At 32.4% G+C, this 27,500-nt stretch overlaps 1 protein-coding gene across 1 annotated transcript in view; it reads left to right on the top strand.

Moving 5' to 3' along the window:
• The window catches only part of LOC135220664 (glutamate receptor 1-like), a gene marked incomplete in the record, with an annotated part of 281,584 nt that overhangs the window by 145,845 nt on the left and 108,239 nt on the right, over window positions 1-27,500 (top strand). The window contains 2 exon segments of the mRNA XM_064258033.1: window positions 589-716; window positions 7,230-7,359. Coding sequence (XP_064114103.1) covers window positions 589-716; window positions 7,230-7,359 — 258 coding nt within the window.

Genomic DNA, 27,500 nt, shown 5'->3' with positions numbered 1-27,500 from the left:
GACCGAGCACGTGACTTACATACTGATTTGTAGAGGACAATTACTTTACACATTACATAAAAACTAAAATATATACATTCCAACAAACAAGTAAAGAAGGCTAACGAAATATATCAGCCAATGACACAAATAGAATTAATCGAACCAGCAAAAATATGATTGTGTTTTTTATATGATAAAAAGGAGAAGCAGTCCTTATTTAAAACTGGGTTTTCGGTCTGGCTGAAGCGGATGGACTTTTCCTATTCTTAACTGCGTCCCGGCTGTGGTGCCTATTTTGAAATCTTAGGTTTTGAGAAAAGCACCACAGAATTATGCCTTTCAGATTATTTTCCATTATTTGCATATATCTTTGCATACAGCAAAGTAAAATCTTTACGGAAAATATGAAAGTAAATCTACATGCCAAGAACATTTCGTATTTTATCCGGAAATTCACTCATCCTTTTTCTTATTCATTTTTACATTTTCATCTCTCCGTGTTGAGACGTATTATTCATGGAAACAAGGAAATATAAATAGCAATATGAAAATGGAATAAATCCCCTCTATTCTCTGACGATAAGTTTATTGCGTTATATTTTGCAGTGTGCAGCCAGTTCTCAAGACCGGTCTACGCCATGGTGGGATATGTGCAGCCCGATAGTTTCGATACACTTCACTCGTATGCCAACACCTTCCAGATGCCTTTCGTCACGCCATGGTTTCCGGAAAATGTAAGTAAAATTTCATAAGTGTTGGGTATTCACGTTGAAATCTCTCTCTCTCTCTCTCTCTCTCTCTCTCTCTCTCTCTCTCTCTCTTGTATTATATATAATACATACTACATATATATGATATTATATATTTATATATAATATATATAATATAATATATATATATTTATTAGTATATATATATATATATATATATATGATATATATATATATCATATATATATATATATATATATGATTATAATCTCCACATATGAGAAAACATACACACACACTCATATATATATATATATATATATGAATATATATATAATATATATATAATGATATATATATATATATATATTATATATATATTGTATATATATATATATATATATATATATATATATATTATATATATATATCATATATAACTATATATATCACCTTAAAAATCACTGTAGATGCACGTGACTTCATAAATAAGCGAATCCCACAGGAAAATGATTATCAGAAATCCAAGGAGTTAATGAAGTACAATTGGAGAGAAAGGTCTCAGTACAAAACAAGATCAAGAATACAGATTGGTTAATTGTCAAAATAAGGGTAAAAATTAAAAGAGATAATCCAGGATTATCGGATATCACACGGTCACAAACCTAACCGAAATTACAAAATACCTTTGTAATTTCCTTAGCAATATTTACATGGAATTTTTTGAGACAAAACTCTTACCAAGAATTTTGCCCCAAAAACTTATTTGGTTTAGATATGTGGATGATATCTTCTGTATTTGGCCAGTTCACGAAAATCTCCAGGATTTCCTTAATAATCTCAATAATTTAGTCCCTTCTATAAAATTTACTGTAGGGGAAGAAAGAAATTGTAATTTGAATTTTCTTGATGTAACTGTCCATAGAAATGATAGAAATTTCACCTTTTCAGTCTTTCGAAAATCAACTAACATTGCCTTTTTTGTTCATTACTACTCCAATCACCATCAAAATGTTAAATTCTCTGTTTTTTTCTGGGATGTTCCTAAGGGCTTTACATGTCTGTAGCCCGCAGTTTATTGACGCTGAAATTAAAACTATTTATGATATTGCATTGAAACTTAAATACCCAAGGACTTTTATAGATGTGGCATGGAAAAGAGCTAGAAAAACATTTTATTCAACTAATGACAAACTTGAATTTAGTAAGCATAACATTCTAAAATTACCCTATGATGAAAGGTTTTTAGATATTCCTAGAAGTTTTAAAGCTTTTTAACATAAATGTTGTTTTCAGTAATATTAATGTCAAGAGTTTAATAATAAAAAATTCTCCTAAAGATCGTCCAGGCTGCATATATGAAAGTGTGATAAAGTCTATTACGGACAGACCGGTAAATCTGTTTCACAACGCCTCAAACAACATCAATATTCTGTGAGAACTGGGCAAATATCGAATGTATTATTTGTACATATGAGAGATTTAGACCATCCTATTAACTTGAGTCAAGCAAGAGCCTTAATCCCATGTAATGACACAGTTAAAAGGAATATCATTGAATCTTGTTTCATCAATTCAAATAATAGAAATGTTCTAAATTTAAGTCTTGGTTTATTTAAACTTGATGCTTTCATTATGAAAAAAGTTGTAGATAAATATAAGCAACAAAATTAATATATTCAGTTTTTACATGTTTTGGGTTGGCCTGTAAAGGTATCTTTGGTAATTTCGGTTAGGTTTGTGACCGTGTGATATCCAATAATCCTGGATTATCTCTTTTAATTTTTACCCTTTTGACAATTAACCATCTGGTATTCTTGATCTTGTTTTGTACCTGAGACCTTTCTCTCCAATTGTACTTTATTAACTATTTGACAATGTCTGAGTAAAGACGAAAGCGCTTGGATTTCTGACTATCATTTTCCTGTGGACTTGCTTATATATATATATATATATATATATATATATATATATATATATATATATATATATATATATATATATATATCTATTATATAATATATATTATAGATATATATATATATATGTATATATCCATATATAATATATATATATATATATATATATATATATATATAGTGTGTGTGTGTGTGTATATATATATACATATACCTATATATACATAATATCATATATATATATATATATATATATATTATATATATATATATATCTATATAATATATATATAGATAGATATTATATATATATATATATATAGTATATATATATATACATAGTATACACACACACACACAACATATATATATATATATATATATATATATATATATATATATATATATATATATATATATATATATATATATATAAATGTGTGTGTGTGGGGGGGAGGGGAGGGGGGTTATTCTTATATGTTTGTGCGCTATCTAATGTAATAGAATTTATTATAATTATGAAAAAAGACTATTCATATGAGATAAACATTGAAATAAGCCGCATCATGGATGAAGAATTACTATATGATCTCTGCATTTGAACATCAGTAACATACCAAAGATAAGAGAAAGATAGTAAAATTGAATGAAAAAATAAATAAATGGGAAAAATCTTTAAAGGGTGATTATTAAATGAAAGAGCAACTGGAAGCGTTATCAAGTAAGATGTAAGAAAGAGATAATGGAGAAAAAAGATAATATCACTGTAATGCTAATGAATTTTCTAAAGAAACTGTAGGCAAGGGGAGTGAAGATAAATTTAAAACATTCTACTGAAAGACATTATGAGAATAGATAGATAAGGTAATAAGCAATATTGAGAAAAGAACACAAATGAAAATGAAAGGATCATATTCTAAAAGTGAAGGAAATAACCAGACGGAAATTCCAGGGAAAAATATTCGGAAAACCAGGTGAAATGGGAATAAAAGGAAGCTAACTATAAAAATCAATAGAGCGTAAAAGGAGGAATTGGAATAGCATGGTAGTGCAATATAACTGGCATTATCGCAATGAAGGGTCGGAGACTTCAAAAAATAAGGAAGTTTGGAGATAAAAATAGAAATGAACTCTAGGGTCTGATGAACCAAGGAAAAAGGGAAAGGTGGCGGATGGGTATCATTTTTCGAGATATATTTAGATGGTAGTTTAGTTTAAGGGGATGGAGAGAGGTCAGCAAATAAGGAAAGAGTTAATCGGATATTCTGGATAGAGTTGGAAGGCCAAGAAGAAAGCCGATGAGATAAAAAGAAGACCCCTTATTTCCTTCGAAAATAACTTGAATGCAGTGATGGGAATGGTTTCTCAGATTGAAAAATTGTATTGAAACAGAAGGCTAAGTGAGTTCATAACACAAAAGAATGATCATAAACTGCAATAACAACTGGCACATGTTTTCCTCCAAAACAAATCTAGAACTAATAACGGAATAAATAAAGCGAGAATGCGAGATTACAAATGGATTGATAAATGCACGAATTGTCTAAGAGAACATGAAAGTATTTTAAATGTACGAAAATATGAGGTGAAAACGCAGATCTTTCATAGCAGAGGTCGAGGCATGGCGAGAGGGTGAGCTCGGAAAAACAAGAAGTTCAGAAGAAAAAGAGATGTCGTGGAAACGGGAGGGAAAGATCAAACACAGCGCTATAATGGTATAAATTCGTCGTAAAAGAGATAACAAAAAGAAAAGAAAAAAAGAATATCAAAGAATGGGAGAGGATATCCGGATGTAAAGGAGGTAAAGATTTGCAAATTTTCAAGCCAAAGAAACATATTATTACTATTTATACCTCCGGCAGGGATCTTCTGTTTGTGTTTGTGTTTCTTTGTTTGCTTCCCTGTTCGTCTCTGGTGATCTGATTGTCCTTTTGTTAGACGATTTACCTAAAAGGTTATAAATGGGCTTACAAGTAAATTTCCCCTGAATGTGGCCTTGTTTTTGGCAATAAATGACTAGATTTTGAATACCTAAGAATAAAACTTTAGGGAAGAAGGGGACTATTATGCTTATATTAGTTTTTATTCTTGGTGGTTTCAATGGAGTATATAAAGGCGCTATTCACGAATATAAATGCAACGTAGCAATATGCTGTAATTTCCATGCAATACAGCTTTGTCGCAAGCAAAACAAAAATACCCAGTGCTTCTATTTTCTTGTCTCCCTATAAACACAGATATAAATGTCATTGATTTAGTTATTATACTTCAAAATTCAAGCAGTGAAATTTGACATTGTGCTACTTAGTATATCACCTAATTTGCAGTATGAAAAAAGGTACACATTGTTTGTGTGGCTTGCGATATTTACAGAGATTTCTGACCTTTCATTCTACCGTTTTCCGAATATACTAGTTCGTGGTATCCGTTTACTCGCTGCCATCAAATGGTGATCATGGTAAAGACTCTTACCGGAATATCATGACCTTAGTTTGGTGTCTTTTACCACCTCAATTACCACAGAAATTTTCCAATGACGAACTAGGTGACAGCATCTTCAGGACTGCCTTAAGCAAAGTTTTTTCAGACTGTCAGCCTCTACTTTCTTTTGCCATACTGCGTTTCCTTAGAATGCTTTTTCAGGCAGGATCGCCGATGCTGTTGTTACCATAACATAAATAGAAAAATAATAACAACACTTTCAAGTAAAGTCGTCATTATCTATAGTTTAGTTTCGCTCCCTTTCATTCATGCTTATTTGTGTCTCGTTGCCATTCACATGAAGTTTTCCCCTCTCGCCTTCCTCTTCCTTCTGGATATGAGCCTTATATTTTTTGGTAACTTGCTCTGTTTCTTTACGGTCATTTAGGCATGACTCAGTTTAAACAATTATGCAAATGAATAAGAAAATACAGAAACATACACGTATATTACTTCAGAAGATATGTCTATATCCTGAACATTTATTAACATAACTCTCTAAGTGGAAAAAGAAACTGAAAAAGAACGTATATTTGTCAAAAGCTGAGTGAACTGATGGCTAAAGAGGGATTCAACGCTCATCGAAACTTACTTATGTAATAAAACTTCGAAGTGCTGTCAAACTGCTGCTTTCTTGGAAATACTGTCATTTAAATCCTGCAGCAGTCGAGGATATCTATATATCAGATTTATTGTTGTTGATCTGTGATTTATAAATTAATTGCATTAGGTGCAGTATAACATTCAGGAGGCAAACACGATGATATATATACGTCGAAGACTGACGTATTGGTTCCCGTTCCTTCCATATTTATAATCGTGCTTGTTTTCTTGTTATCAAGGGAAATTTGGTAAATATAAGGCAGTTAGTAATAGGTCTTTTGAACATTCCTAAGCTTTACTGGTTTCAGAAACTAGGACAAAAATGAAATGTAGAAAAATAGCTACCTTTATTCTCCAAGTAAAGAAAAGACAAAATATAGAAGTAATTGTATAATCAACAGGCAGAAGTACACACACATCGAGAGAGAGAGAGAGAGAGAGAGAGAGAGAGAGAGAGAGAGAGAGAGAGAGAGAGAGAGCTTCAGGATTTCTGAGTGCCTTTCATGTTACATAGTTAATACATAAAAATATTATATAAGGATATCTACCGGTAAATAACTAATACATTTTTCCTTTTTGATACTTAATTTTACTTGTTTTGACTTAAATTACAACAGCAGATCATTTTAAGAATGACCCTTTTAATCTAAGCTCGAGTGAGATGGTTACAAAGAGTCCAGTACACAATCAGAGACATTTTATGCCTCTTTAATATAGGCATTCTTTTTACCTCCTGCTTGCTCAATTTAGTACTGGTCTTGTGAGTAACTTAGACAAAGTCCCCACCACAAGACTGTCGTAAAAGGTTCTTGAACCCAATCTTTACTGGAAACTTTTCTGGCGATACTTGTTCGTAGCTAAATATGATGTTCGTAGGTCAATATGGTCCTGTAGCGAAGGTGTGAGTAAGAAGCTGCATCTAAAAATAGACAGCTTTTGCGAGCGGAAATAGAGTGCCTGACACGGGGCGAACAAAACAAAGGTCGCAATACAGTTAACTGTGTTTGTTGAAGGATTGTAAGATGTATTTAAATCGATATACGAAACACGAATGCAGTTATGATACATATAGCTAAAATACTGACATTGTAATGCATGTGGTAATAATGATACATGTAACATAACATTAATATGATTGATAATACATTTAGAATAGATGCGTGTGGTGTGAACAGTTGTGAAGAGATTAGCCGGCCAGGTGAGATGGACGGTGTGTGGGTTCACGTGGGACCATACAATACAATGAGTTTATAATATAACACCTAACATTTCTAAATAAACCACTCATGCGAATTGTGTAATACTGTACGGCGTTGTCAAAAAATGAAGTCGAAAAGTTTTTCTGAATATTCAGACAAGTAATAAATGTTAACGGGTAAGATGGAATGGAATGAATTTATTTTATACCTAAGAAATACATCGCTAGATAACAAATTGCAACGGATTCACCCCAAACGTGGATGCCATCCTATCAATTAAGCATAACTCTGATCCTACATTGATTTTCTTACGCCGTATTTGCCATTTCCCACAGGTGCCCAATCCTTCCTCTGGTCTGATGGACTACGCCACCAGTATGAGACCAGAGTATCATCAGGCAATCATCGACCTTATTCATCACTACCGCTGGGACCATATCATCTATCTATATGACTCTCATGATGGTAAGTAATGAATATGATAGTGGTTTGGGATGGAACTTTTTTTGTGACTTTAGTGTAGCCTTCTCCTACGATTTGGACTGGAAAAGAGTACCTGTTGAAACTTACTCACAGGTTATTTATATATCTATACATTTTCTTTAAACATGTAACCAGCTACGCAATTTTATGCGCATTAACATATAGACATCTACTCAAAAGAATAATACTGCTCGTCATCGTAGATTATGAAAATGAAATAAACGGAAAACAAAGAGCTCAATTCACTAAATAATTGTTCTGATTTCTGACCAAAAATTATGAAAGGCATCCTAAAAAGGGAAAGATACTGAATAAAATCAGGAACATTTTCGGTAAATGTGAAATGCTCTAACTTAAGCGTTTAAATATTTCTTGAAATACGATTTAATTCCCAGCAGAATATATCCAGTATTTGATGGCTGTAACGCTATTAATCCTTTATTTGAATTGCCACGAATCTTTACGCTTGACTATTAACGCAGTCTCTCTAATTCTATTTGACCTCGTTCGCACTATTTCCGCTCAGATTTCTTTTGACCTTTTTACAGCTGCTTCTCAGAGTAATATCATGATCTCTTTTAGTACTATGAAATCTGCTTTAACTGATATTTAATGTGGTAAGCTTTTGCAGCTTTTTTTAAAATAATATAAATATATATATATATATATATATATATATATATATATATATATATATATATATATATATATATAATCGACCTACAAATGTCCTTTAATATCAAATTCGCTCTACATCGGAATTAATATTTTTTGTTCGTATATGTTAACCGAAGGGAAATTTTTTAGTCAATAAATTAAATTTCTTATCGACTAAAAAATTTTGTCGGCTCACGGCCGCGAACCATCGAACCAACAAATTCAGGACGCACAGTGAAGCTATAGACCACACCGCCACCGCTAGAGAATATAATATTATGCCGCCTCTCAACTACAAATACCTGTCGCTCTCATATTATATATATATATATATATATATATTATATATATATATATATATATATATATATATATATGTGTGTGTGTGTGTGTGTGTGTGTGTGTGTGTGTACATACTTATTATATTCAGGTTGGTGACGCATTGGGAAAACCTATATATCACGTTATACTTGAGTAAAAAGCATTTAAGGTGAACAGTATTGTTTTAAAACTCCGGATCTATCAGTTAACTAGCTAACATTTCTAACCTTTATTTAATTGAAAATTAAAGTAATAAAAAATGAATTCAATGTATTATGATCGCCTATTCCTTTTTATAAATTCATATGTTTGATTTTTTACCGGTCATTAATCATCAATAAGGTTTTTTAATATTAGGAGAAAAGTAATTACATAGGGAGAGAGAAAACTATACATAGAAAGTCGCGGTTGTCTGCCATCCTGATTAGGTCATTCAGGTAGTGGGGAGAAAAGAAGAACCCTAATAGCTGACGAAGGAGGAAGCAAACCAGCACATGAGGAGGGAGAGACAATAAGGCATGAGGAGGGGAGGAGGAGGAGGAGGAGGAGGAGGAGGAGGAGGAGGAGGGGAGGCGTTGATATGCATCAGAAATGAGACGATACGAGGTGCCAAGACGCAGAGAATATTGAGAAGCCACCGAAAAGGCGGCTTACGGGTCCAATATTTGTCTTCATCCGGTGTCCTATTTTGCTTCGCTGGCATTCAGTCATTCATACATTATCTGAAAACGAATTTCCAAAGGGGTCTTTTGCTATTGGGGAATCGGCTTTTCCTTTTTCTTGTAGCTACTTGCAGCTTTTGTTTTCTTGTCTTTTGTTGTCGCAATCCGTCATTCTAGAACAGTTTTATCTCGGATACAGCTGAAGGTAACTATACTATGTGATATGATAAATGTGTTTATGAAACTTTCAATTCCATGTTATTGCCGTAGTTATTCAAATGGAAATGTTACGTTTTCACATGGTCCCCTATCAAGAAAATATAATACTGATGACAAGCAAACAGTAAAAAACAACAAATTTGTAATCTTTGATAGTGATACTTAAAAAAGGTTATGTTTATGTGTATATTTGTAACTCATCTGCAATACATTTTAAAGAATAGATTAAATTGCATATTTAATAATGATTCAGGAAAAATTACCATCATTTATATTTACCTCAGTTATGGAAACATTAGGTTGTCTTATAAGGAATAAGAAAATTATTAACTATGCATATGTGTGTATGCATGTAATACATATGAAGCCAAGGACATAGGAGTAATACCAAAACAGTAATACTATATGAAAGAAAACGATAAGAAGATTTTTCAACGTCTAGGCAAATGTATAAAGTAAGGATATTAAAGTAATTGATCTCAGTGTAAAAGGGGGAATTAGAGACTGTCTCTGGAAAGCTTGCAGACTGATGGGTAGAATTAGTGTTTTGAAGGTCTGCTGAATGTAGAACTCATAGGATCTGCGTAGCTGAACGATACAAGAATAGGAGGGCTCAGTGTTAATTTTTAGAATGCTCAAAAAAATGACTATTAAGAACTTAAAGCGGTTAGTTTAGGAGTTGTGAAATGGAAGGATACAAGGGGCTGATATGACGACAAGTAAGATGCAATAGTACGGTGAAGACAGCTTGAGGGATCGAACTTAGAGTACAGGGATCTGCAGAGATCTGAAGGAATGGATGAGACGATTAATGGTTCTTATCAAAAAGTTAGGTGGTATATGTATATATATGTACATATGCACATACACATATTTATATATCTATATCTATATATACATATATATACGCGGATATTTGTAATTCTATACGCAAACACACCCTTATATATATATATATATATATATAATATATATATATACTATATATATAGATCTCTCTCTCTCTCTCTCTCTCTCTCTCTCTCTCTGTATGTATGTATATACGTATGTATATATAAAGGAAGTGGTGACCTATCAGACGACAGTCATGTACACGTATTTTATTAAGAAATGTTTCATGTTGTCACCAACACATCATCAGTCTGCAATTGAAATTCACAATTAAATTGAACCTAAAAATTACAATACAAATTAAATAAACTTAAAAATTACAATTAAAATATACTCAGGACGTTAAAATAGAGAATGAGTGGAAAACTATCTATTCATAAAGAAAGAAAGACCTGAGTGACTAAAAACGGTAAGGTCTGCACACAACGTAAACCTCACGCCAGAGAGAGAGGAGATGACGAGGTGTTGGAGTTTCAACTAGGTGAAAGGTGCTTAATAAACAATGACTCAAGGGTAGTTAGATGGGTAGTTTGCTTTGTGGTTCCAATAATAGAGAAATGTTTCTTGTCGATAGTAATTTTACAACTCTTTGCATGTATTCATATATTAGAAATTCGGGATTAGAGATTCTGGGCCCAGTTCTGTAACTTAATCCCAAATGGCTATAATACGGACTTGTAACAGTCTACGTGAAGAACCAACATAAATACCAAGACATCCTGGGCATTCAGATTTATATATAATATTGGATTTCATGAAATTCTGTAATTTGTCTTGTAATAAAAAAAAAAAAAAACAACTCAATTTTTTTATGGGTTCATGGGAATGAGATTAAGTTTAAAAAAAAATTCTTTTCAATCAAATTTCTGACTCAAACATAAACTGTCTGAATGAATAAATGGGATGGGTGCATACATGGTTAACTTAGTTACATTAAAATTAAGGGTGGGTGCTGACAGATATTTCGCTAGCAATTTACTAATACTGTTAAAAACCAGCTTTTTGGGAAACGAGTTCTTTACAAAATATTCTAAAAGAAACTCGACTTCAAGATGGAAGGAGAGCCAATCAGATGTGTACCGAAAGGCCCTAAAAACCAAAGTTGATATAGCCGTTATCTTAAAATTACGGAAACACGAGCTAAAAAAGTTGTTCCCGAGCCCAGTGAAGGTGCTCTTTCTAAAAACACTTGTGTTGAAATGGTGGTCACCTCTAGTTTTTTTTTTATATCCAAGAAGGCCAGGGTGTCATCCTTCTCATTTTCCAACGTAAATTTAATGTTAGGATGGGCTTCATTTACATAATCTAAAATAAACTGGCATTGCCAAGAAAATTTAAATAAGGCAAAAGTATCGTCAACATATCTTTTATAAAATAAAGTGGTTTAAAATTCCCAGGACAATCATTAAAAAAATTCTCCTCCAAATGTCCCATAAAAAAATTTGCAAACAACGGTCCCAAAGGAGAACCGAAGGCAACCCCCTCTGAATGCAGAAAGAGCTTCCCATTAGAAACAAAGGTGGCATCTTGCACAGCAAGTTCCAAAAACGTTTTAAAAAAAGTTCCCTATTAAAACCAGAGAAAGTCCCATCATTATTAAAAACTTTATCCAAAATTATCTCAATTGTCTGAGAAACAGGGACGTTAGTGAACAACGATTCAACGTCCAAACTGACCATATACAAATCACCATCCTGTAAAATAATTTCTTGTTGAAATACATAACCATTCTTTAACAAGTATTTTGAGTAAGGATATTCATTGAGTATTTTGAATGCCCAAGATGTCTTGGTATTTATGTTGGTTCTACACGTAGACAGTTACAAGTCCGGTATTATAGCCATTTGGGATTAAGTTACAGAACTGGGTCCAAAATCTCTAATACCGAATTCTCTAATATATGAATACATGCAAAGAATTGTAAAATTACTATCGACAAGAAACATTTCTCTATTATTGGCACCATAAACCAACTGTCCATCTAACTACCCTTGAGTCATTGTTTATTAAGCACCTTTCACCTAGTTGAAACTCCAACACCTCGTCATCTCCTCTCTCTCTGGCGCGAGGTTTACGTTGTGTGCAGACCTTCCCGTTTTTAGTCACTCAGCTCGTTCTTTCTTTATGAAAAGGTAGTTTTCTTCTCATTCTCTGTTTTAACGTTCTGAGTATATTTTCATTGTAATTTTTAAGTTTATTTTCATTGTGAATTTCAATTGCAGACTGATGATGTGTTAGTGACAACATAAAATATTTCTTAATAAAATATATATATATATATATATATATATATATATATATATATATATATATATATATATATAATAATATATATATATACATACATACATACATATATATATATATATATATATATATATATATATATATATATATATATATATATATATATATATATGCGCGCGTGTATGAATGCTTTAAAACAATAAGGCAAAACTTTTCCTCAAAGAACATTTTATTCTGTTATTGCATTCAAGCAGTAACCGCTCAGTCTGGTTTGGAGAGTTTCTCTCGCTCGGTGCCTCTGACTTTCTGGCGGAATTCCTCTGAACTACCGCCAGGTGCCACATTACTCAGTTGCGAGCTGTAATTAATTTTGGGGACTTACTGGTGACCAGGTATATGTTCTTCCTACTGCCTGAATACAAATTACACTATTTTGAGCTCTGCGTTATTGGGGCAGGATATCAGTTCTGGGTTTTATCAAAATTCCAATATGTTTTCGCGCAGCACTCAGTGATATTACAATAGATCACGCTATTCATATTTCTACATTTTTCTGAGTATGATGCGTAGAGGTAGTTGTTGCATGTAGTTATGCTGCAGCATAAAGAAAATATGAAAAAGCAATCAACAATAATTTTTTTATCTTTCCATTATTACTATCATTAGTATATTATCAGTGAGCAAGCCACATTTCACTGATTATAATATTCCTGCTTTGATATTTTACCAAGTTTATTACTTCATGGGCAGGATATCAAGAGAGCACAGAAATAATTGGAATCAAGATACCGAAGAATATTCCGCTGCTGCCTCTAATTGTGAACTGATATGCTGTTCGTCTGCAAACAATATAGGATTCAGCAAAATGATGTCAATTTTATTGAAAGAAGGCGATCAAATTCTGCATTGCATGAATTTGAATTCCGTGAAAGTCGTTATTGCAGTTTTGTGCAAATATTTGATGATTTCAAGCTGATTAATAAGCAGAAAAAAAAGTTTGTTAATTTTATGCATCGATGTTAACATCACTGTAGTAAGAAAAATCATATCACAGATTACCTCATGATTAATCTTTCTTTCTCTCTTTCTGCCTACTCTATCTACACAGACAAACACAAGTGCTCGCGCGCTCACTCACAAAATGATATGAGATAACGCGCAGGAGCCCAACCCACATTAAACAAAAGATCAAAACATTTCAAAGCACCTTTTGTTTAGGTGATTGTGCCATGGACACGTGGGAAAATGACAGCCATAAATCGTATACATGACTATTTCAAAAGAGGTATGTGTATAAAAACCTTGAGAGTCTGGAAACTGAAACGGGCTTCTTTCTCTGCAACAACAGCAGGAGGAGGAGGAGGAGGAGGAGGAAGGAGGAGGAGGAGGAGGAGGAGGAGGAGGAGGTTTCTTATCGGTAGATACATTTCCACCTAAGTTGTATCTCCCCTCTCATCGCTTCCCTCTTGCAAGAGCCGCGACTTCGCCCCATCCCTCGTCTTCTCTCCCTCATCTTCCCTCAGCTGAGCATGAGTGGCACGCCATCGGAAACTATTATCGTATCTCAACCCATTATCTGGAAACAAGTTCCCCAGAGAGGGAAACACAAGAGATTGCCAATTTTATTCATTATACCCTCTCCTTCCCTTTACCTCTCTGGCATATCATGTTTAGAGGACGGCCTTCACGTTGCTGGTTCGATAGGACCCTTGAGGCATCTATCTTTTTTTTTTTTATTCCTTTCATTTATTCTTTTTTTAAGCCTGTCAGAAAGGTGAATGGATATTCTGAACTCTAGGACCTTGAAATATTGGAGAATAATTCTGAAAATTGGTAAGAATCAGTGGAAAAACCTTCAATAAGAAATGCAGATACTAAATTTGGAAGTTGCATCGATCCATATACACATATATATACATTTACATACATACACACACACACACACACACCACATACACACTAAACATAAATATATATATATACTATATATATATATATATATATATATATATATCCACACACACGTAATATATATATATATATATATATATATATATATATATATATATATATATATATTTATATATATATATATATATATATATATATATATATATATATATATATATATATATATGCCACTTTGTGAAACAGAATCTTTGGCTCTGTCTACCCTCTTATTTATCCATAATATATATAGGCTTACGTATGTTTGTGCTGATTATTTCATAACAGACATTTTAATTACTTTATTTACAAAAGGTTTAAGCTTTCTGGGTTTTTTTTACCACTTAAGTATACTGCTTATGCATCCTATATGCCTACTGGAACTTATGGATTGTCTTTGTCAATAACTTCGTTTTTTCTTATGTGATTTTTATACAAACTCTTCCTGCAAAATAGCAGACAAAACTAAATTGTGATGATAAGAGGGCGAAAACAAGGAAAAGAAATTCGGAATCCTTTGGTGTAAGAGGTTAAAACCGTTTCTCCCTGGAAATTGCATTACCTCGATACCAGCTGGTCGTAAGTGTCACACGTTGTGTGAAAGACTTAAGAAATGCGGCCCACCAGACTCCTCCTCAATCCTCCTAAACACAAGATGGCACTACACTTCTGATCTTCGACCTTCATTTTCCTTTTTGCTCGTGACGGGAGTTTCGCGGCGTTGCGAGCTCTCACAACCAAAAATCTATGTTTCTCTGCCTTTCCTTTCTCGGTTTGTAGAGGCAGAGTTTGATTCTTTATTGAAACTGAAACTTTTTAACTAGTCAGTTATCTTATATGGAAATTAAAGAGCAGATGGGTATTATTCAGCAAATGTATATCTTATTATTATTGTTATTATTATTAGTGGTAAAAATAAAACAATACTATCATGGTAATGATGATATTTGTGATCATGCGCTCCTTTACTGAGTCGAATGCTTTAACATTGGCATAGAAAAGATATCGTTTCTGTTTAGCGAGCCTAATATAATACTCCGAGAATTTTAAATTACAAGAACGTTACTTTTTTGGAACTTTTTCTGCTGTTTTACTAACTTGTGCCAATCCAATGACATACAACAACCGCTCCTACCAACAACCACAAATTTGCATTACATCTGCGTCCTTTACGCTGACTTGTCTCATCACTGCTGTCAGGAACATAACATAAAGCCTTTGAGATTTGCACCCTGGTTTCAGAACTGCCTTTAACTACTCAGTATTCCCTCGTAGGTCTAAAATTGTGATAAATGCTCTATTATCATCATAAATGCTTTCATATTAACTTTGGCGACGTCATACTTCTATTACAAACTACTTCTTATTTATTGTTGATTGCATTTAGTTTTCTCTCTGGTCTCAAACTTCTCATACATCTTTTTCACAAAATGCGAATGACCCAAGCGTTCCCTTGCTTCCTGCGCCAAAACCACATATTATTACAAACCAAACTGTAACCCTAGTTGGAAAAGCAGAATGTTACAAATCCAATGGTCCCGGTTAGAAAAACCGACAAATACGAAAACCGAAAAAAAGTAAAAAATATAAATATATCGAAATAATAAAGGAAAATAAATAAGATAAGAAAATAAACTATCGATGAGACTCGCGACTTCATTAAAAAAAAAAAAAAAAAAAAAAAAAAAAAAAACATTTATATCACGTTAGAACTTTTCAAGTTCAAACAGTTCAGTTATACTTCTGAGGTTCAAACAATTCGGCTACTTTTGAAGTTCAAACAATTCGGCTGCATCATCCCTATGAAATTCCACCCTTCATGTCCTCCATGTCCTTTCTCTCCTACAAATCAGCACTAATCTCCAACCTCCAGTCTCATGGTCCTAACCATATACAAGGTCTGGGTCGTCCAACACTTCTGGTGGCCCATAGGAGCCAGCTGACACTAACACGTAGTATTTTAACAGGGGTTGTGCGAAGAATATGTCCATGCACTCTCCGTCTCACATTCATCGTTATTTCATTTATGACATGTGTAGAACTAACATCATTTCCCAGATGGTATCAGTTATGGCTCTGTTACATCATATGTCTCCTAATAGTTGTTTGGAAGCTTCGTCTGAATAGACAAAATATTTTCGATATATAGATAGTATTACAGATCGTTCTAAACATGTCTATCGTCTTACACTTGTATGCTATTTCAAGCTATTAGATTTCCAAATCTTATTCAACCAGTTCATCGCTTGATTTTCCGCCTTTTTAAAATCTTTCACTGCATTCCATGATGATATTGTCTCTATTGAAAATAGTTACGCCTAAATATTGTAAAGAATTATCTTCAGTAACCATTTCTTCCTCGAATGCTATTTCGTCACCTTAGTGCATGCACTGTCCTTATTACTTGTTGGAAATGGGTTGATTTCGATTCTAAACACGTAACATGAATTTATTGGAAAGAATTTGTACAGCAGATTTGTATTCAATTTAAATATCTTATAACAGCTGAATGAATAGTCAACTGGTTATTACTGTCTCTAAACCTAAAGGCATAGGATCGGATCCGGTCTGCAGCAAAGATGCCATTTTCACTAAGTTATTCCCAGTGTAAAGTTAATTCGATTTTGAGTTATATTTGTCGATTTATGCACACACACACACACACACACGCACATACACATATATATACATATACAGCGTGTGTGTTTTTGTGTATATACATACATACATACACACACACACATATATATGTATGTTATATAATATTATATATAAATATATATTATATATAATATATATAGTATATATATATATATTATATAATATATATATATATATCTATATATATATAATATATATATATATCATATATATATATTATATATATATATATATATATATATATATATATATTATATGCATATATCGTTCCCAAAAAAAAGCAATGATAAAGAAATATGATTTGTTCTCAGCAGGTTGCAAACAATTTTAAATTTCTTATGAGAAAAAATGAAAAAACTAAATTACCATCTTCCGATCTGCATACTAATTGGGTTCCCTGTAGGAAGACTTCGTATTTATGGTTTTTGATCCTTTAATATCAGCCATAAAAGTATTTTCAAGTAGGTATAAAGGGTGAATGGCTATAGGCAAGTTATGATAAAATATAATAATTTATATAAATGATCTCTGGCAGCATTTCAAGGACGACAGGTCAATACTGCTGTATAGAAATCAAAGAATTTTGACGGCGATATCAAATACTGGATGTAAAAGTACCTTTACCCATTTTTGAAAATGTCCCCAATACATGGGAAATTGTACTGGGCAAAAATACTTAAAAAATCTTAGGCTTTTTTCTCTGAATGTCTACCTGGGTCACGGAAATGGCCCTGTGGCAGAGGAAAGATTATTCAGTCGAGGAAATACGGTGAATTCTACCAGGCATAGAAAATACATAATGTTATACATACTATTTACCCGGGCATTCTACTTCTATTTGAAAAAAAGAAAATGATTTTGAATTTCTTTTTAGTGCGGTTATAAAAACATTTAAAGAGGGAAACGTGGAATTTATTTTGTGCAAATAGCGGCACTGGAGTGCAGTTGAAGTCATTCTTTTTAACAAATTAGCTGGGCACAAAACATTTCTCGTAACTTACTTTTCTTTCCGCCTGTCTTGACCCAGTAAACGATCGTTTTTCAGCTGCGGTTAAAGCTTTGTAAATTGCAATAATTCAATACCTTTAAAGACCCAAGTTTCAAACGTTACTGTAATATCTACTGGAAACGAGGCAACGACATTTCCTTTGGCATACCCCGGAATCAAGCTCGAGGTAATACCACACGGCTCAAAGTTCAAATGGGAACGTGGACCTAGAGAGGTTCGATTTTCTTTGACTTATTTAAGTAAGTCTGAGCTTTGACTGTTTGCACAGAAAATATGACTAACGATATCTGGGTTACAAAAATAATCCTTAGAGAACTTACATCAGGTTTTAAGGTTAATGATAAATTTGAAAGACCTCAGAAAGGTAGGAAAATGAAAAACAACAGTCCTGTCCCTTTTACATTCAGCATTCATCACATACAATAGGAGTTAATATATCAGTTACAACTCAAGCATACAATCACACGCATATAAAATGGTGCTCAAACTGACGCCCGCCCTTATAATTATATATATATATATTATATCGTATATATATATATAGGTATATATATATATATATATATTATATCATTAATATATATATGTGTGTGTGTGTGTGTGTGTGTGTGTGTGTGTGTGTGTGTGTATGTGTGTATGTGTGTGTCGGCGCGCATGTGTGTATACTCCAAACAACACAAATTACTATCATTATTTGTTTCTTTGAAGACTGAGGCAGTTTGGTACTCTGTGAAATATATATATATATATATTATATACGTATATGTGTATATATATATATATATTATATATATATATATATATATATATATATATATATATATATATATATATGTAAGTATGTATGTGTGTGTGTGTGTGTGTGTGTGTACTCTTATATATTCAAAAAAGTAACAATTCTTACACGAACTTTCTTATCTGAGAAATTATAACTATTTCAGAGCAGTAATTATTCTGTCACCATTTTCTTTGAATCTGTAAGAACGGTGTTTTCTGTTACCTATTGTTCTGTAGTATGACTCATGTTGTATTGATATCAATATTTGTCAGTCATCAGCTCATAAGTCTTTTCTTAATTCTCTTCTGTTAGATACGATATGTATAACTCAGTTCTAGAGGGAAAGAAAATTCAATTGTTCCTACCCAACCACTTCAGCACAACCTCGACAGCAGAAGCCTGCAGAGAATAGATTCCATATCTCCACACTTTCCCAGTTTCAAGTGGCGCAATTTTGCATAGCTCTTTTAGGTAATTTGTATATTGCACTACAGATTCCATACATACATACTATACATATATATATATTAAGTTATATATATATATATAATATAATAGTAATATATATACATAATTCGATACTATTATAATTAATTTTACTATCGAAGTACAGAAGTATATTCCAATAGAATTTTGTAATTGTATTTGAAGATTTAGATTGCCGCTGATATTACAGTTAGCTAAAAATATGCACAAATATCCCACATACATACATACATACTTAAATACATACATACACGCACACACACACGCATATATATATATATATATATATATATATATATATATATATATATATATATATAGCACATTTTCAGGATATAGAGTTTTTACTTACACGCGTGCCATTTGTATATCAGCTCACAAACATCGTTCAGTATTAAATTCACACTCCTTTAGGAAGAACTAGCATCATTAGGAAATAATAACTGATAAGAGCGTCTGCGCCGAACAGGATTCGAACCGTAGCCATGGATTCAAAAACAAGGTTTAGACAGTGATTCTGACCACCCAGACATAAGAGAGAAAAGTTGATATCGACTTCTGTAATGTTCAACGGAAAATTAAAAGTACTGGTTTGCGCGTGCTTATGTCGCCATTCATTTGAATTTAGGTTTCAAGTTTTTTTTTTTTTTTTTTTTTTTTTTTGTTCAGAAGCAAAATTGAAGATCGTTTAATTCGAATATTCAACGCTTCGTCATTTCCAGGATGAATTCTTGAAATATTTCGCTTGCTGCGCTTCATTCCCATTACATCATCATTTTGAGAAGTTGGAGCACGGATTTCTTTTTGGTAATTCTACATATTACTTTTAAGCCCTTTTATGTTGTTCTTTATTATACCTCCCTTTGTCTTAGATAGTTCGATCTGCCTTTACATAAGGTAAATAACTAAGCATGTTACTCACAATATAAATTTACTATATGTAAACACTAAAAATAAGTTTCGCCAAAAATTCAATTTCATTTTCGAACATAAAAAGTATTTAAAATATTGCCCAAAGTCTGTTTTAAGTATTTGTATTTAACAACGACGATTTTCGTTATTAAAAGAATAAAAAAATGGGAACAGATGTGAAATTATATAAAATTATTTTGAAGCTCATTACGTTCCTAATGCCAAATCCATTTGATCATAGCAAAATATTCAGTATGCAGATTGCACCGAGGTGCCTGAAGAATTTAATGCAGCAGGTGATAGATATTTACTTGAAGATGGAAAAAGATATTGAGAGATGAGTAAAAAAATTATACTTCACCGGTCATATTAACTCAACTGATATGTTATTAAAATTCTTCTGCTAAGACAAAAAAATACATTGAATATTATAATTTAAGCTTACTAATATTAAGGATGTGTGCGTTAAAACAATCTCATATGAGGGGAATAATGAACCTATTACTCATTTCCATTCGTTGTTATTGCCAATAAGGACGAAGAAATAGAGGAGATAATAATAAATCAAATCTCCCCTCTGCATTGTTCAAAACGCATACACTATTTCTTGTGATAGTCTTTCATATTACATCTCTGATATACAGTACTGTGCTCTCCACAGTTTAGAATCTCATCAAGTGATTTCTTTACATTTTTGTTACAGTCTGTTACGCTGTTCTGCTCACACACAACTTTTATTCTATTCATTATTATGAGGCAGTTTGACCACTATGTTTACCCTGGTCATCTTGAAAAACTTGCGAGTATAAGGTTAACATATTTACTGTATACTCGTATTCCTACGTAAAACCCGAGACTTCTATTGTAGTCCTTCTTTCTCTATGGGCCATAGACTTAGCTAGCTTTACTGCACTAGTTTACTTGATGTACAATCTCTTCTAACTGCATTAGGTAGTATTATTGATACTCTTTTAAAAGGGTCAGATTCATTTACTATTTTCAGAGGACGGTCACAAAAAAAATCTAATTGTAACTGTCATGTAATATATGCTGTATATAGTTTATTAAAGCCCTAAATAACCCTAAAGAAACATACACAAGTAGATCAGTGAATATAGTTTTTAAACTGTATCATAAAACGTTCTGTATGTGCGTTTATGTTTATGACGTACAACTTTAACGTCACAAAAAGCTTTAATATACAAATAAATGACCACAGGGAAATAGAGAAGATATATATGTCTATATAAATCCTGTAGGCACAATATCACATATATTCCCTTACATCCACATGTTAATTATTATGTGCGTTTAAAATGGTCATCAGAATGTTAGCGCACTAAGTATTGTATATCCTTTAAATATAATGGTTTTTAGTACACATCTCTCTGAATTCATTACTTTTCCTTTGTAACAATATGATCATACTTGTGGCTTCTGGAAATTCTAGTAAATATTGATTTGGTAAAAGTTTCTGACGTAATGCTTCCCCAATGACTATATGACACGAGAGTTGTGGGAATTATTTCTTTACCTGAAATTGCTGGATACCACAATATGCCTGTGGGAATGGAACAGAGATAGTTCATTGTTAAAAATTTGTGTTATGTGCGATATCCAATCGGTTGATATGGAAGGCTGGATCAAATAAATTGTCGTCAAGACACAATTTTCTTTCAAGTAAAAAAAAATATGAGGGAACGACAAGTGAAAAGTCCCAGATAAAAGTGAATCGACAGAAAATCTCGTGCTTAATAAAGTGGACGTGACAATACTCATTAAGAACCACCCGAGTAGGACAAAGAAGGTAATACAGTAAATTTAGGAGTTATTCCTCAAGATTTAGAGGAAAAATTCACGAGTTAAAATGCAGTATGATAACTTAAGGACAACGGAAGTCTCATAGGCGAGAGTTACGCATTAACGGAAAGTGTCCCGTTGAGATATTTATCATAATGGAAGAAAAGCAACTCGAGTAAAAAAAATTTGATGGAGTTTGATAATAACAGAGCAAAATCTAATATGTAACGTGAGTTTGCAGTTTGTTACTGAGTCACTAGAGTAATAAAAAAAATACGGAAATGGGGTCAGACGTTGAATTTCATTTGTAAACCTACAAAAGGCAATAATTAAGTCTGTGTGTTTTGTTCATGTGTGACAATGAGATTTGTGAATCAATTGATGGCTCTTATTCACATGAAGCTTTGGTGGTTAATATCAGATGTGCGTAAAGGAATGCACCATCAGCCCTGTCCAGGTTATTCATAAATCCTTCCTACATGGATATGAGAACTAAATAAAGAAGTCAAGGCGATTGTGGTTGGAGATGAACTGAGAGAGAATATCAATGAACATCCGAACCATACAGATGCACGAAGTTATCAGTTATTATGACGTAGACCATTATTAGGAGATTATATGCTTTCGATGGAATTTTAACTAATAATTCAAGCACAACGTTTACCTATGGTCAAGTCTCAAAAACAAAGTTTGCCTCGAATCGCATTTACAGCTTGTCCATAATTCCAACTCTTGCAATTTTGTTACAATCAAAAAGAGTTATATCACTTTGTAGTTCTTTTATTGTAAGAATTGCATGGTGTTGTCCTGAATTAAAAAAAAAGTTTCGAATAGGTGTTAAATGACAGATTTAACAAATTCTGTAAATATTTCTGTGTAAAGTATACCAAATTTTGAGTTAGAGGAACGGTAACAGATATTTCTTATATAATATTCATATAACAAAGTTTTATTTTTATTAATCCTAATCACTATAAGTAAGCAAACAGCAAAGAGAATATTCGAAAAAGAGAAAAGCGTGAGAATGGTTAAAAATGTCTTAGTTCGTGTGTCCCCATTGCAGTCAGAGTTGCAATGAATAAGTTTAGTTGATGTTCTGTTTCCCTGGTTTATTGAAGTTTATGGATGGACTGGAAAGAAAGTTTCTCGATATAAAGTCTTACACTAAATATATTTTCTGGTAGCAAATTACGACTGATGAATAGCAACTTAATCCTTCACACCAGGTAATTGGTAGTCATTTGAAGTGCAAGACCAGTAAGGAAAATTTATTACCATTGGATGAAAGATGTTAGGAGTCAGGCCTTTTTTCTGTACAGTTTTTTTTTCAAGTTGTGTATGTGAGCCACATCACAGGTACCTCAATACTTAGATGTCTTCATTACTTGGTGTATTGTATGTTATTTATATATGTGCATAAAACAGCCACAACAAGTGAACCATGTGGGCTAGGCAGACTAGATGAGTGTTGGGATTTGGTTTGGACCAAGTCCCTAATCAGAGCACGCCATAGCAAGTACTTGAAGAGTTATTTGCTTAAAGGTACGGTCCTATACCATTAAGATCATTTGCATAATACTACTTTTTCTTTGTCTGTACAAGTTCAGTTGCCTACAGACAAAACAGACCAACGTCAATGACACTGTGAGAATCAGACAGCAGTTTGTAGGACAGGTCTATGTTGTAGGTCTGTTTCATATTCAGTGTTAGTTAGGTGTCTTATTATTAAATGTACTCCCATCACTCGAAAATTTAAGCCAATTGAGTGAACAATTCGAAGACAGATGAAATTGTTAAGGATTACTTTCATTTTTATATGAACCTATCAATAGAAAATAACTACTCTACTTACAAACATAGAGTCTTTTTATAATATCAAGTTTTCATACATTATTTTCTGAGCTCCGGTAAAGCCATTTTCAGTATTATTCAATATCAAGGATTAATCTACTAGTATTCATCAATTATATTGAAGCGTTGACACAAGTACAAAGCAATATGAAATTTTCTGTAAGAAGCAGTAACCTTTTCACATGTTATTCAATTCTTTAGGTAACCGACATACTGTTTGATTCTTCTAAAATTGCTGAGAATTCTGATGATAAATAATCATTATTGCTAATGACAATTATCTGAACGTATTCAAAACTAATTTACTCCAATCTACACTCAAGATTTTGACTTGCCTCTCCTACTTTGGTTTCGGTGACTGTCTTGAAACTGTCACCTTCAGGCCTCCTTCTTTACATTTTCAACATACTCCTGCACATAGTCTGCCTTTTTCTGTGGTATTTCTACCTTATTTAAGTTAAATTTATCATTATCTAAATTGTTCTAGACAGCATGTAATTTTCCCACAGAATTAGTCCCTTGGCATCTAGCCTGCATTTAATATCTACCTTGTACTAATATGTAGTTGGAAAAAACGTATTTGTTGTGATTCATTTTTAGCCTATGGCCCCATAAACAGAGCTAATAGCAAGGCTGTACTCGATGCCTACTTGCATGAATTATAAGTGTTTTTTGTGTCTTTGCAGAGACGCGCTCCCTGAGAATCCCTGCCCCAGTCCCCACAAAAACCCCAGGTGTCATGGCGGCTAACCACGATGTTGTCTGGGACAAAGAAGATTTATTACTAACAATCCATAAGACCACTTACATAACTTTGTTAATTCTTCTAGAGATAGTTTTGATGACGTATGCTTGTCCTAGGTCTGGTGAAGGTATGACGTTCGACAATAAAATACCTGAGAGATGCTAAGAAATTTCGAACTTAGGGACTGTTGAAACACGTATGCATGTGTGAGTGCACTGGCTCTAGGAGTAAACGAAGATTTTCTGTTTGTAAACACACAAGCCACTGATGGGACGAGACGGTGCGGAAGACTTATAACCTAAGTTAACCCCATGATGCATTTTAAGGAAGAGGAAATAAAGGCAAAGATATTTGTAAAATTATGTATAATTCATCCATGTTTAGATACCTAAATACTAATTATGACTGATAGCATTATGAATTTATAAATACATAATATCCAAATGTCTGATATAGTATCTGGTTAGACCTGGTATATCTTTTGTTTGCTGTTTTGACTTTCATTTAAAAAGCAGCCTTCAATTAGTTGTTAGTGAAAACATTATTTACTAAAAAAAATCCTTTTTAATTTGTTTTTCAAAAGGTTTATTAGTTTTCAAACATGTATTCATATAGGTCAACCTATATTTTTTCTCTGCAAGCTGTGATTTCTTCCGTCCATTATGACCTTCTGCATGAGATATTCTATTGTTTCCTTCCTGGCATTTCACAATTGTTTTACGCACTGCGCTTTTTTTTTGCTTAACTAGTTACATATATATATATATATATATCTATAAATATATATAATATATATCTATATATATATATATGTGTGTGTGTGTGTGTGTGTGTGTAAATACATTATATGACAAAATGTGTGTTTCTGTGCGTCTCTGCAGAATTAAAGCTTACACCAGATTCTCCGGAATTAATTTTGTCCAATAATGTTCCCATTTCTCCCGTAACTACATTTTGCTTCAGATAAATTTTATAGTAACTCCAGATGTTTATGGTAATTCAGAGTATTATAATAGATTTTTTTGTAATATCCTATTTCGCTCTGTTATATTCACGGGTTGAAGAAATACAATTTCGGTCGTCGGATTACCTCTAAAGTCCACTCCGTATTAGCAGCCTCTTGGTGTGTTATGTTATTAAAGGGAACAAGAGGCCGGTGTGAACCTCTGAACTCATATAACCAAATGAAATGCAACGATGTCGTGTGGGAGTGGCTAGATCAGCTGTAAACCTCCAGTGGTTCGTGTGAACTTAACGAAGTGGCCTGAATGATTGGTGGAACAGGGAGGGGCAAAGGAATCTAATGTATTAAGCGGCTTTCTGAAGGTCCTTTGTGTTTTTATTTTCTGCCTTCTTCTTCTTCCCCTCTCTCTCTCAACTTTGAAATCCTGTCCGACTTTGTATGGCGGGTAAAAGTATGAATCAAGACGATAGTAAAGAGAAGATTTTCCTTGTTCCATATACAGGGCATACCTGATCCTTCAGGTATGTGAGATCCTCCCAAGTTTCCATCAGTTTGAACCCTTGAAGTATGCTCCTAAAGGTAGGCCGAATTCCTCGAGTGCTCGTGGCTAGTATGGTCTTTGTTGGAGAAAAAGGAAGTCCATTCTCTAACCTTCCAAGAAACTAAACAGACTATCGGAGTAGCATCTATTCTAACTAAATCCTCATTTATAAAGGGCTGGAGATAAAACGCAAAATATAATGCTCCTTCTTTCTTCCTTTTTGTTTTATTTATATGGTTAGTTAATTCTTATATGTGTCAATCTTTAACAAATACATATGTGTTTTTGTAATGAAAGTTTTCATTAGGACTGCATATATATATATAATATATATATATATATATATATCATATATATATATATATATATATTATATATAATATATATATATATATATATATATATATAGTATATATATATAGAATATATATATATAGTATATATATATATATATATATAAAGTATGTATATATATATATATATATAAGCTATATATACTATCTACTATCTATCTATCTATCTATCATATATATATATATATTATATATATATATATATATATAGTATATATATATATATATATATATCTATATGCATATCCTGTTTTAACAGAAGAATTTATTTACACACACACACACACACAGAAATACACACGCATATATATATATATATATATATATATATATATATATATATATATATATATATATATATATATATATATATATATATATATATATATATATATATATATATATATATATATATATATATAGTACATGTATATGTATATATATATATATATATATATATATATATATATATATATATATATATATATATATATATATATATATATATATATATATATATATATATATATATATATATATATATATATATATATATATCTATATTAGTATGTATATATATATATATATATATATATATATAATATATGCGTGTGTATTTCTGTGTGGTGTGTGTGTGTAAATAAATTCTTCTGTTAAAACAGGATACGTCTCAAGTACAAAAGGTTCGTTGAAACACTTTTTTTCGGTGGTCTGTTTGTATGAACGCTCTACAAATCCACATTTCTTGACAGAATTTGGTGAGATTCTAAATGACCGATTTTGGTGAGATTCGAAATATAAGTTAATATCAAACCATAGGAGGTCATGATGAAAACAGAATTGAAATTGTACCATTGGTTGGGTAAAGCGGGGATGTGGGACGTGGGTGAAATGTAAAAATTACCAAAAACAACAGATATTAGTGCCTAATCCATAGTTCTTGAGGTAGCTGAAAAAAACAGTGACACTCCTGATGCCCTTCAAGTCCAGTTTCAACCCTGATGGGAGGGGGTGAAAAGGGGTGGGAAGTGGGTTAATAAGTAAAAATAACTGAAAACGACAGTTATTAGTGTCTAATC

Source organism: Macrobrachium nipponense, chromosome 2, assembly GCF_015104395.2.
Source record: "Macrobrachium nipponense isolate FS-2020 chromosome 2, ASM1510439v2, whole genome shotgun sequence".
NCBI classification, from domain to species: domain Eukaryota; kingdom Metazoa; phylum Arthropoda; class Malacostraca; order Decapoda; family Palaemonidae; genus Macrobrachium; species Macrobrachium nipponense.
This window is presented reverse-complemented; position numbering and strand designations above follow the sequence as displayed.